This window comes from Tachypleus tridentatus, chromosome 3 (genome assembly GCF_004210375.1).
Source record: "Tachypleus tridentatus isolate NWPU-2018 chromosome 3, ASM421037v1, whole genome shotgun sequence".
NCBI lineage: Eukaryota > Metazoa > Arthropoda > Merostomata > Xiphosura > Limulidae > Tachypleus > Tachypleus tridentatus.
Genome location: NC_134827.1, coordinates 104,768,431 through 104,782,013, shown reverse-complemented (window position 1 = coordinate 104,782,013; position 13,583 = coordinate 104,768,431). Strand labels below are relative to the sequence as shown.

Sequence of the window (13,583 nt, the reverse complement as noted above, 5' to 3'; positions counted from 1 at the left end):
TATGACTTGGACTTTGATGTATGGCGCCAAGCCATTTGCTTTTCTGCAGGGAAAGCAGAAGGGTTTGTTTGCAACCAATCAGTGGCGTAAGTCTACCTTAATATTTCCTGCCCCTTCACGTTTAAAATTCTAATACCTATAACGAATCGCCAAAAGTTAGCCCAATAAAAAACAAACAAAAACGTAGACTTCTTGTAAACGCGGTCTAGACTCTAGCATACAAACTTTCTCGGCATCCGTCTCACCTACAAGCTCGCGCTTATTGTTGATGGCTGGGGTGAGTTATTATTCCAGACGTCAGTCCAAAACATTCCGTGCTCTGAGGTGTGTTCTCTCTACGGGATTAGAACACAACATGTACTTAGAGGCTGATAAAAGAAAACAAAAAGGACTGTACTTTAGCATGCGTTTTCTTAGGTGTTCGTTAGTGTAGCGGATAGATTTCTAGTATCTTAGTCGAAAGAAACACGCGTCATGTTATTGAGAAAAAAATAGGAACATATTTCGCAAACTTTTAGGGTTACAGAAAAACGCACAAAGATAGTAGAAAATCAGTACTGATAACAAAAACACCGTTTCATTCAAAAGCTGATGAAACGTAACGTCAGGTTTCTAAAAGACGTTGGTTTCATGGTGTTACGTTTTTGTAAATATACCAAGCAAAATATATGAGGTTCGTGGTTATATATTTGTAGATCTACCAAGCTAATCATGGTGTTACGTTTTTGTAAATATACCAAGCAAAATATGTGAGGTTCGTGGTTTATATATTTGTAGATGTACCGAGATAATCATGTTAGTTTTTTGATTACATATTTATAAATACACCACGCTCCTAGGTACGTTTGCTTGTTTTTGAATTTCGCGCAAAGCTACACGAGGGCTATCTGCGCTAGCCGTCCCTAATTTAGTAGTGTAAGACTAGAGGAAAGGCATCTAGTCCTCACCATCCACCGCCAACTCTTGAGCTACTTTTTTTACCCACGAATAGTGGGATTGACCGTCACATTATAACGCCCCCATGGCTGAAAGGGTGAGCATGTTTGGTGTGACGGGTATTCGAACCCGCGACTCTCCAATTACCAGTCGAGCGCCCCCTAACTTCCTGTCCATACTGGATCTCTCTCCAGGATGAATTGATTAAACTGAAACATTAGATGTTGTTTTTAGGGCTATATATTATATGTTCTTCAATAGAACCTTATGGTAGATTCAGAGGCCCCTTACGTCAATCAACTCAACTAAACCATTCAATTTACCAAGCTATAAGTAAAATTACACAGTAAATGCACAGTACTTTCGAGCGAAAAAAAAAGTTTTACCTGCCCCTCGAAGGCTCACGTTTGAGCTTGGTGGCTTATAACAATAAAAGTTTAGATTCGATACCAGCAGTGGTTAAAATGCAGATAGCCTATTGTGTAACTGCGCGCTGCGCTTAAAAAGCGATCAACCCTGAAATCTAAACCTATTTTGAAGTAGGTCAATCAGTGGAAACCACGAATATCCCGACAGCTTTGTTATGTCCACGTATATCTTAAGTTTTTCTATAGTTGACAGTTGACAGACACGTAGGATTTTGGGTGTTTATATGGACCCAGGAAGAGATACACCCTCTAAATTGGATACCACGAGTCTTCGATAGAAACTGGCTAGCCTTGTGAATGATTTAACAAAGTTCCAGTTAATTTGTGTTTTTTTTTCCAAAATGGCAGATATATCATCGCGGGTATAACAAAACTATGATAATTTTTATGCATCGGTTGTGATAAAAAAAACAACGCACACACACACTTCCTCCATCCAACAAATTTATTTGGTTATTTAACTTGAACAAGAAAAATAAAATGTGTTAAAACTTAGTATAGACATTGTTCCTTCTGTGATTTTTCTTTCGAAGGGGCCATGCATGAACTAAAGTGACATCACTTGGTGACGTCAACTGGTTTTTTGTGTGGGTGTTTTCTTATAGCAAAGCAACATCGGACTATCTGCATTGTTCACCTAGGAGTGTCGAACTCCTGATATTTGCGTTGTAAGGCCGAAGACTCACCGCCGTCCCATCAGGGGACAGTCTTACGTGACCAAGAGACAAATAATTACACGTCGAGATTCGTGATGACGAGAAATCTACTTGATGTAAAAATGTATCTCAGGATGGCTGGACGACTTCGGGTTAACAAAATATAACCTAAGAAGGTCTAAATGCTTTATCAGTAAAAGTGTTAATATCCATACCAGCCGTTCTGAGATACACACAGAGATGTTTCATAGATAACTAGATAGTAAAAACATGTTTCTAGAGCGCACAAATCAGTTTGTAGAATTAAACAGAAGTCCACACAACGCACGCTTGATTATTTCTGTACCAGTAAACTGTGAAGTAATGAGTTTCTTGAATTATGAAGTGTACCAGATGGTCATAAAGAAGTGTGCCAGATGGTCATCTGTTTGATTTATCTTAATACACCAGATATGATATGTTAGTACTGTGCTAGTCAGTTTGACTTCAGTTTCCGTCCGTTGTAATACATTCTCTTTCAAGTACTGAAAGGAAGCGAATAGTGTAAACACTCCATGTTGGTAGTGTCAGGTCAGGAAGGTCAAGTGACGTGGTAAAGTTGTATTGTCTTTTTAATAAACACTCCATGTTGGTAGTGTCAGGTCAGGAAGGTCAAGTGACGTGGTAAAGTTGTATTGTCTTTTTTAATAAACACTCCATGTTGGTAGTGTCAGGTCAGGAAGGTCAAGTGACGTGGTAAAGTTGTATTGTCTTTTTTAATAAACACTCCATGTTGGTAGTGTCAGGTCAGGAAGGTCAAGCGACGTGGTAAAGTTGTATTGTCTTTTTAAATAAACACTCCATGTTGGTAGTGTCAGGTCAGGAAGGTCGAGTGACGTGGTAAAGTAGTATTGTCTTTTTAAATAAACACTCCATGTTGGTAGTGTCAGGTCAAGTGACGTGGTAAAGTAGTATTGTCTTTTTAAATAAATACTCCATGTTGATAGTGTCAGGTCAAGTGACGTGGTAAAGTAGTATTGTCTCTTTTAATAAATACTCCATGTTTATAGTGTCAGGTCAGGAAGGTTAAGTGACGTGGTAAAGTGGTATTGTCTTTTTTAATAAACACTCCATGTTTATAGTGTCAGGTCAGGAAGGTCAAGCTACGTGGTAAAGTAGTATTGTCTTTTTAAATAAATACTCCATGTTGGTAGTGTCAGGTCAAGTGACGTGGTAAAGTAGTATTGTCTCTTTTAATAAATACTCCATGTTCATAGTGTCAGGTCAAGTGACGTGGTAAAGTAGTATTGTCTCTTTTAATAAAGACTCCATGTTTATAGTGTCAGGTCAGGAAGGTCAAGCGACGTGGCAAAGTTGTGATATTTCACAGAGGTGACCAAAGTGAAATCATTGTCACCCCCTCCCTCCCTCAGTGGCACAGCGGTAAGTTGCGGACTTACAACGCTATAAGATGGATTTCATACTCGTGGTTGGCACAGCACAATTAGTCCACAGTGTAGCTTTGGACTTAATAACTGTCAAAGAAACAAACAACCAAGCAGCAGTAGCTGCATGATGCTGTGTTTACTTATACAGACGCTAGGTATCGCTGTAGTGAAACCAAACTCAAACCTCATGGAAAGCAATGATTGCATCAGAGAAGAATTTGAAAGGTCACGATTTCCTATGACCTTTGAGTCATAAAAAGTTGTAATGGTGCCAAATTATTGATAGCAAGTTTTCATCACGTAACCTAAGCCTAAATATTTATTTCTCACGTTTTCAAAACAACAAGTTTCTAATTACAAGCTCGTGTTTATCCTAATCATTATCATAAACCGTGATGATTAATTATATTGATTTACCCAGCATGCAATGGCTGCTACTCTGTCCTCAGTATCTATCATGGCATTACTTTAACTAACGAGCTACAGTAAACGTGTCTCAATCCGTGGGTCAGTGTTATATTACTATGATAGTTTTCTTGGTTTGAGTTCATTTCTTGAAAAAAAAACACAGAACAACCCTTAGGAGCTTACAATGCTACATTCCAGGGTTCGATTCCCAGTGTAGCTTTGCTTTGTTTGTTTGTTTGTTTCGAATTTCGCACAAAGCTACTCGAGAGTTATCTGTGCTGGCCGTCCCTAATTTAGGAGAGTAAGACTAGAGAAAAGGCAGCTAGTCATCACCACCCACCGCCAACTCTTGGGCTACTCGTTTACGAACGAATAGTGGGATTGACCGTAACATTATAACGCATCTACGGCTGGGAGGGCGAGCATGTTTGGTGCGACCGGGATTTGAACCCGCGACCCTCGGATTACGAGTCGAATGCCTAAACACACTTGGCCATATAGCTTTGCAACCATGAAGCTTTTGTTAATTACTAATTAGAGTTATTAGATTAATAACCGTCAACTAATCAACAGTTAGTCAACTAATAGTATAAGCTATCAACTAAGACATGCAACAACCGATATCAGATCTCCATTAACATGACCGGAAGTACGTGGTCATTTCATTTGCTTAGGTTGTCTTTTCCTATTTCACTAACATATTGCCAAAGAATTGGAATAAACTCCCGTAGTTGAAACGAATAAACTTCATACGTTCGTCAGGCGATTCGTAACAAATAAATACATACCAATAGGACGACAACGGATTTTGGATGAAATAGTGAATCGGTCGGAACTCTCAGAAGCAGACAGAAAATAATCACTGTGTCACGCGCGCTCCTCGTGAAACACGGCATGTCATTGGCTGTGTTTCCATCATACTTATAAGCGTTCATATATTTATAATTCTGTTAATATTACATCGTGACCCGTAAGTCACGCCGGTGGACTTCGTCACTTATCTATTTATCTGTTTGTCTATCTATTTAACCACTTACCTCTCTATCTATCCGTCTGTCTGTCTGTATAAACTATATCTATCTACTTATCTTTCTACCTTCTATCTATTCGTCGTTTTGTATAACTGAGTGTTCTTCGATGTTTTTGAAACAAATATACACATATATATATATATTGTTATATAACACAAGATCAAATATATATATATTGTTATATAACGCAAGATCAAATATATATATATTGTTATATAACACAAGATCAAATATATATATATATATTGTTATATAACACAAGATCATATATATATATATATATTGTTATATAACACAAGATCAAATATATATATATATTGTTATATAACACAAGATCAAATATATATATATATTGTTATATAACACAAGATCAAATATATATATATATACATTGTTATATAATGCAAGATCCAATTTTTTTAAGCGTTTCATACTCATGATTCTATAACAGTCCACTATTTATTTTTGCGAGCTGCAGAACGTTTCTGAGCTGTCATCGTTTCGTATTAGTTTCGTTGTGTTCTAAGTTGATAACAAGTCTAATGAGGCTCGTCTCTGGACTGGAGCTCCGGTATGGACTTCTCCTCTGGAAACTCTCATGATTCAAGATTGTGCCCACTTCGAGGTTTCACATACACACCTGCTGAGTCCGTCTAGAAAGTAAAGTGGTCACGTGATTAACCCATTACTCCCTACATTAAGTCGGGTAGAGTTTATTATTGTTGCATATTCAACAAGTTTTCCCCGACACAAATCACTCACGGGTGAAAAGTTACGGCTCCCTACAGTTGGAGAGCGAGCGAAGGAAACACGACTGATGTAAACATTCCTAGTCGTTAGGTCTGATTGCCAGGTTACAGATTATAAACGGACTTCTCAAGACTACGCACGTATCTTATCTAAATTTTATATCCTCCACTAATGAAACACATAATATTGAAAGAAAAGAATTAGGGAAAACTACAGGTAGTTAGACTGATAGTCAAGGGTATGGTTATAAGTAGTTACGGAACGTGTAAGTACAGTCAGAGTCAAGGTCGACAAGGTAGCCAAACATATAGGTTTGGTTTCTTTTGAATTTCGCGCAAAGCTACACGAGGACTATCTGCGCTAGCCGTCTCTAATTTTGCAGTGTATGACTAGAGGAGAGACAGCTAGTCATCACCACCCACTGCCAACTCTTGGGCTACACTTTTACCAACGAATAGTGGGATTGACCGTAACGTTATAACGTCCCCACGGCTGAAAGAACAAGCATATTTGATGTGACAGGGATTCGAACCCGCGACCGTCGGATTACGAGTCGAACGCCATAACCACCTGGCCACGCCGGGCTAAACATATAGGTAAATACAAAAACAGACAACTCATTAGGCTAACATATACAGGCTGGAACAATCACACACGCACACACACACAGATGACTTTAATTAACTGTCTGATACTTTTTATTGCACGCACACAACCAATCACAGGAAGGTAAATAAACCCAAAATAAACACGTTCCATATTTCATCCGTTTCTTGTTACCCCCTGTTTGGACTTACACACAACGGTGCAGTATTTGAATAATCTTTAATTCTATAGTAATAAATACTATTCGCATATATGTTTCTCTACAAGTGGGTTTTCTCGACATCACTGATTATAGTAATACTGTTGTAAGCCATTCTGTTACTAAAATAGAAATAGTTGTTTTTTTTACGATAAAAACACTTTGTATCGTACGTAGAAAATTTTCAGCTAATTACATAAAGCTGAATTACGGTGACAAGGAGACAGTTACGTCTTTCTGTGGGATATAGTATACATGAGACATTGACAATAATTAAACAGACGTTTTTGCATTCTCAGTTTTGGTCCAAAATTTCGCCCATGGCTACTGTATACCGTTATCTAGACCTGACCTGATGGTGATTTTTATTGTTTACATAATTTGTAAATATAAATATCCTAGTTACCACAGCCTTGCAGTTCCATATATAACAACAAATTAATGTTTAAAAGCATTATGTAAGTCTCACTTGTGTAATTTTAAGATGGTACTAATTGGTAAATAATAATCTAACTTGCTAATGTCGGTTTTCAAACAGTGACCAGTGGTCGCTGTCAAAGTTCCTGGTTAAAAACATTCAGTATCATTTGTTTATACACACGATCAGAGATGATACAACTTTAACTGACAAACAAACAAACCTGTGTTCTGTATTATGCACGTTGTACACACTGAAAAGATCCTAGTTGCCATATAGACTTATTTGTTTACAAGGATGTTGCGTATTTTGTTTACTTAGCGCTAAGTAGCGTTTATAACGTATTCACTTTGTTTCCCAGGCATTGATCGGTTTCAAATCTCTCTTCTGTTTCAGAGTGAACGAAATCTGGGAGTTTTTTTTCCGCCCAACGAAAAATAATTGGCTGTAGTAGGACTGTTCTTACTGTACGCAGCTAACTACTATGATCCAGAACTTGATTCCGACTGGAATCGGGAAGTGAGTTAGGATAGTTCGGTGTGAGGTCTGGATGAGACAACGGGTAGCATGGCGGCGATATGTGCGGGCTGCGGCGGGAAGATCGCGGACCGTTACTACCTCCTGGCCGTAGACCGACAGTGGCACGTCCGTTGTCTTAAGTGTTGTGAATGTAAACTCACACTGGACTCCGAACTAACGTGTTTCTCCCGGGATGGAAACATATACTGTAAAGAGGACTATTACAGGTAAGTGGTTGTTGTTTGTTTGTTTTCTTTTAGCAAAGCCACAAAGACTATCTGCTCAGCCCACCGAGGGGAATCGAACCCCTGATTTTAGCGTTGTAAATCCGGAGACATACTACAGGTAAGTGGAGTTTCCAAAACTCTGTATAACCTGTACTTTTAACTAATGTTTAGTAAAAAACACGGCAACAACAAAAGTAAGTTGTGTCCGATAATCCTCAACAGAAATTCCCAATAAACATCAAGGCGAAATATTTTGTGTCTTAAAGCCGGCGCTAACACTTATCTGCCCATACTGACGCTCAACATTGTAGAAGGTTTCTTGAAATGTAGTTGAACCGAGCATCAAAATAAGGTTTGACACGCGTGATTATTTTCAATATTCTGTTGTTTAAAGAAAAACGGTGTTTACAAACTAACAGAATACGTTAGAAAAACCTTTACAAATCCTCGTGAAATGTACACATTAGAGTGGTTCAGTTTATACCAATTAATATTGTCTAACATTGACCTACAGTGGAATAGACAGACGAGTAACAAATGAAATCACCGGGTAAGTTCCAAACATTTCAACAGATCAACGAACCGAGTCTGTTGAGTTTGTATTAACTTCGAGCAATAGGTTCGATTAAATGTCTTTAAAAGTATTTAAAGTTTCCTGTTGTTGTTGTTTTTTTTTCGTAATAAACGTGCATATCGCTAAAGAATAGTCATGTGTTACAACTAGCGTACTGGCATAAATTATTGCGTTAGGATTAGAGCAAACACACCTATGGAGAGAGCTTTGTTTTCATAACCTGAACTGCCAGCTAATACACCAGATTTGCGTGTTTGTCCACACAACTTATAAATTAATAATTGCTTACAAATGAAATTTGAATTAAAATACCTTTTCCCACTATTAAGAGGGTCACTCATGGCTAGAGAAGTTTTGTGGTTTGTGTCCCAACTACTAACTGGAGTACCCGTCTGTTGGACGAGCGAAATAAAAAACCTCAAACTCGTTTGAAACAAACGACAGAACATTTTCTTTCTTTTAAACATAATAAACGTTAAAAGTGCGATAAAAATACATAAAGGTACAATACTAAAAAGAAAGACATAGCGTTTTCAAGAATTCTAAACAACAGTGGTTAAGTAGTTCATTCTAAGCCTGAGAACACAGGTAATTTTTCCAAAATTAAATGGGGGTCCACCCCCTGCATTTCTCATGTCGACCCGCCATGATTAGGTGGTTAAGGCAAACGATTCGTTATCTGAGAGTCACGGATTCGAACCCCCCATCACAGCAAACATGCTCGCCCTTTCAGCTGTGGGGGCGTTATAATGTGACGGTCAATCCCACTATTCGTAGGTAGAAGAGTAGCCCAAGAGTTCGCAGCGGGTGGTGATGACTAGCTGCCTTCCCTCTAGTCTTTCACTGTTAAATTAGGGACGGCTAGCGCAGATAGCCCTCGTGTAGCTTTGCACGTAATTCGAAAACCAACCAACCAAATAAGCAAATCCTGATGGCATCCTGTATCATGATGTCAAGGTTGGTGGTGATTAATCAGATGTCACAAACACGCAGAAACACATTGATGTTAACTTATATAAAACATGTTTATCTTTCAGTTATTCAGTTACAAAAGATTATTCGAAAACGTCATAAAAATTTCGGTTCCATTTAACGACATACAAATGGGTAATGGTGAATATATTTATAAATTAGGGTTAGGTATTACATCATAGTAGTCAATACGATGCCTTCGCTGTATCGCCAAACCTTGATGTTTATATAAGGGTCTGTAACTCAGCTAGCATATCGCCTCAATTGTTCATATCGATGAAAACTGCAAGATAGTTTCAGCGCCTCCTTCTGAGCACAACTGAAAATACATCTTGTTTTTAACAAATATTATATTTATCCTTAAAAGGTAAGGAAATAAAAAGTGTGATTAAAAACAATTGAATATGGTATGTCAAACTTCGTTCGGAGGTCCAGAAGTCAAACAATCCGAAGTTCGACACGTGATTTCGCTGAAAAAAACCTCTGAATTTTGAGCTGTGGGCATGTTTTAAAAGTGACAGTCAATCATGCGTAATTTTGTTCAAACAGCATCAGATACTGCTGGTTGGCTGGCGACTGTACTTGAACACTAGGTGTCTCTAACACGGCCGTCTTGCCTATGTACGCACAAGTTGCCATGGAGATTCTATACTTTTTAAATCAACAGTCGCGTAGGATTTTCAAAGTTTTTAAATGTCAGTCATTTCACACAACGCTAGAAAAACAAAAAACACGTCGTAAATTATATTTTTAATACAACTAAGAGGTCAGAATAAGCTATTAAATGTCAAATCATAATATTACACAACAGTTGAGATATGTATGACAACTATATTCGAAACAGGGGCAGGAAAGAGTCGTATCACAATAATTACAAATTAACATGTGACATAGAATAATTAGAACCTATTCACACGTCTTAATATGTGACACATGAATACAGGGAGGGAAATGACACAAAACCAAGCACCAGCCCTTGCTCATTATTTCTCCGAAAGGGTCCGAAGGCTATCTGGAGGAATCACCTGTTTCAACCACTCGCACCAGTAGTGTGTTGTCTGTCAGTCAGTTAGTAGACACTAAAATAATTTAAATAAGAGAAACTTAACGTCGTAATCTGTTCTGTCGTGTTGTCATTCAAAAATGCGTATGCCATGAATCACGAGAAGAATTATGCACTCTGTAGGCTGTAATATCGCATAACGTACGAACTTCAAAAGCAAGAAATAAACAAAATGTTTGTTACTCTCAACTTTGATTTTTGTTTATTCATGAAAAAAACACTTTTGGGAACCCTGCAAATGTACATCTGGGTTAAAGGTTAAGTTCAGTCTTTTTTTTCTCTCATATGTTATCGTCTTCTCGTAAAGACATTAAAATATCAATTTATATAAAGAACGCTTCATTAAAATAAGATAATGAACATTGTGTTCCTAATGTTGTATCATCAAAATCATGGATTCGAAATGGTCTCAGTGTTCAACTGGACCTAAACAGACCAGTGGATTCACATTTTATCATCGTTTGTGTGTTGTTCCATCCAGTTCTCAGTTTATGTTGTCCTAGAACCAAGCAATTTTTACGGTTATATGAAATATAATTATTTTATTGTAAAGGACTGTGTAATATTTATGGTTGAGTTCGAAGACATTTGGAATTTATACATAATACCGTGGCTATCTTAAATGTAATTACCTATTCGATCTTTCCAATTGTGGATTCTTATGATTTGTCTGACATGCATTTACCATTTAAGGACAGTTCGATTATTAAATAAAAAAAACCGTACAACTTATACATATAAATGTTTAAGCTTCGGAAAATATGAAACATGCCGTTTGGGGTTTAAAGATTTATTTAATTGTTTTCAAATTTCGCGCACAGATGCACGAAGGCTAGCCGTTCCTAATTTAGCAGTATGAGACTAGAGGGAAGGTAACTAGTCATCAATATCCACCGCTGATTCGTGGGCTACTCTTTTACAAACGAATAGGGGGTTAACCGTCGCATTATAATGCCCCTACAGCTGAAAGGGTGAGCATCTTTGGTGTGACGGGGATTCGAACCCGCATCCGTTAGATTACGAGTTGAGCGCCTTAACCAGCTGGCCATGACGGACCGGTTTAAAGGAAAACCATTTATCCATTTAAAGAGACCCCAACATTTCCTTATTAGTGAGTCAAATTAATTAGTTTAAGATTTAATACAAGAATACATTATATGGTAGTAATGGAAGCTGATCTTGTATCTCGCTGCTTCTTTAATATAAATTAAACAAAATTATTTGTTTTTTATTTCACTTCTATGCCATACATAAATGTTCAGATCATCTTCTAAAATATGAACGACTTCTAATTTTTATGGAAACTAATTGTAATTTTTTTTTTTGTAGGATGTTTTCCGTTAAACAATGCACACGGTGTCACTTGGCCATCACTTCAAGCGAACTGGTAATGCGAGCACGTGACTTTGTCTATCATCTACATTGCTTCACTTGCGCCACCTGCAACAAGTCCTTCACTAAAGGAGAATATTTTGGTTTGAAAAATGACGTCATATACTGCCGACATCATTACGAACTGTTGATACAGTACATCTATCCATACGGTTCGCAAAGTAATGATCTAAATACTGCCACCAGGTGTCCACCCGAATACAACCAACAAGTAGTGTACGAAGACATTGTTACTAACAGCAGTTCTTGCCCATCTAACGGTCAGGAACTCAATGGATTAGGCCTAGCCTGTCACGCGTCAAACACGGAATCTTCGGTCGTCTCGTGCGCTCCAACAAAAGGAAGACCGAGAAAAAGGAAAGTCGGTAGCTTGATTATAAACAGAGGTATGTATCGTAGCATTGTTGAAATCTAGTTTTCTTTAGGCTTAATTGTTGTAGAGTTTCCAGAAATGTTATTTTTGTCGGTGAATCAATGTAAAAAAAATTACGTATGGTGAAGGAAAACATTATCATTAATATTCGAATAATGAACACGTGTTCTACGTATGACCATAAAAACTGGGAGAGCCCAGCATAGCTATGTGGTTAGGGCGCTCGACTCATAATCTGAGGGTCGCGATTTCGAATTCTAGTTACACCAAATATGCTCGCCCTTTCAGCCGTAGGAGCGTTATAATATAACGGTCAGTCCCAATATTTATTGGTAAAAGAGTAGTCCAAGAGTTTGCGGTCGGTGGTGATGACTAGCTGTTCTATCCTTATGATCGTACATTAGGGACGGATAGCTCAGATAGCTCTCGTGTAGCTTTGCATGAAATTCAAAAATAAACAATCCAACAGGAAGAATACACATTGATAGCAACGATCTTCAAGTATTTGCCTACATAGAAAAATTCATTTAACTTTTAATTTGTTATTAAGCACGAATCTACATGAGGGGTTGTCCATACTCTGCTCAGAGCGGGTATCAAAACCCTTTCTCAGGGTTATAAACTCTAAAATACATGCGTGATGAGTTGTCGTAGACATAAGCTATCTGTTCAAATTAAGTACACATCTTATGTGTCCTGTAAGTTCACAGTGTTTGACGTAAAATGTACTGTCTCAAGTTCCGATTCAAGCTTTAACAGTATGTTGTTCAGGGTTACAAAATTGATTTCAAATACTGCGCATGCTCACAATCTATTTTTGAGGCGTTTCACCTCTGATAGCCGACAGACAACAAATAAATGGAACTAATGAACACATGTTTACTGTGACGCTGAGGGACTTTGGTACAGAGACTCTTTCTTTTAATTAACCCTATGAAGTAGAACTTATAAATATGTATAACTATTGCTTTGTGACGTCATAAACTCCAACTGAGAAATTATTGGTTGTAATTAACGTTAATAAGTACAACTAATGAACAGACACTTACTGTATGGAGACATAATCGACCCTGGTGGAGAGTTTTGCTGGAAGTTAACTTTGATAAGCAGAAATAATAAATACAACTTATATCCACTTTCCAGCCATGGCAAAGCGGCTCAAAAAATGGCTCTGATTTTTAAATTTTTTTCAAGTGTAAACTTTTAGCTTATAGTTCAGTCATCTCTTGGCCAGTTTGAGATGTAATTACAGTTTTGGGCTCAGGAGGTCAAACCATATCGATTTCGATTTATGTATTTGACCAAATCCAAAATCTCATAGATTAATTCACTTTAATCCTGTCTAAAATAATTTCAAGTGCCGCGGATATTGAGGATTCTCTCGTTAAAAGTTTGAGAGACGACTGGTTTATCGTTATGAATCTTAGTTTTGTGGTATTTTGAACGTTTTAATATAAGTCAAAGGATTTTTAACTTTATATCATCACGTGTTTTTTCTTAATTATTTTCAGTTAATTATGAGCGACGAAACTCTACATAGCAAGGCTTAGTTAGAAGACGAAAGTTTTCACCATTTGTTTGTCTTACTTGCTGAAGTTTCCTTA

General features: G+C 37.5%; 1 protein-coding gene across 2 annotated transcripts in view; it reads left to right on the top strand.

Annotated features, from left to right (window-relative positions):
• Positions 1–13,583, top strand: part of LOC143247662 (LIM/homeobox protein Lhx9-like) — a 99,413-nt gene that overhangs the window by 47,740 nt on the left and 38,090 nt on the right. For both annotated transcript variants that reach the window (XM_076496044.1, XM_076496045.1), the window contains 2 exons: positions 7,256–7,605; positions 11,544–11,992. In XM_076496044.1, the coding sequence (XP_076352159.1) occupies positions 7,427–7,605; positions 11,544–11,992 (628 nt within the window). In that variant the 5' untranslated portion in view covers positions 7,256–7,426. The remainder of the gene's footprint in view (positions 1–7,255; positions 7,606–11,543; positions 11,993–13,583) is intronic.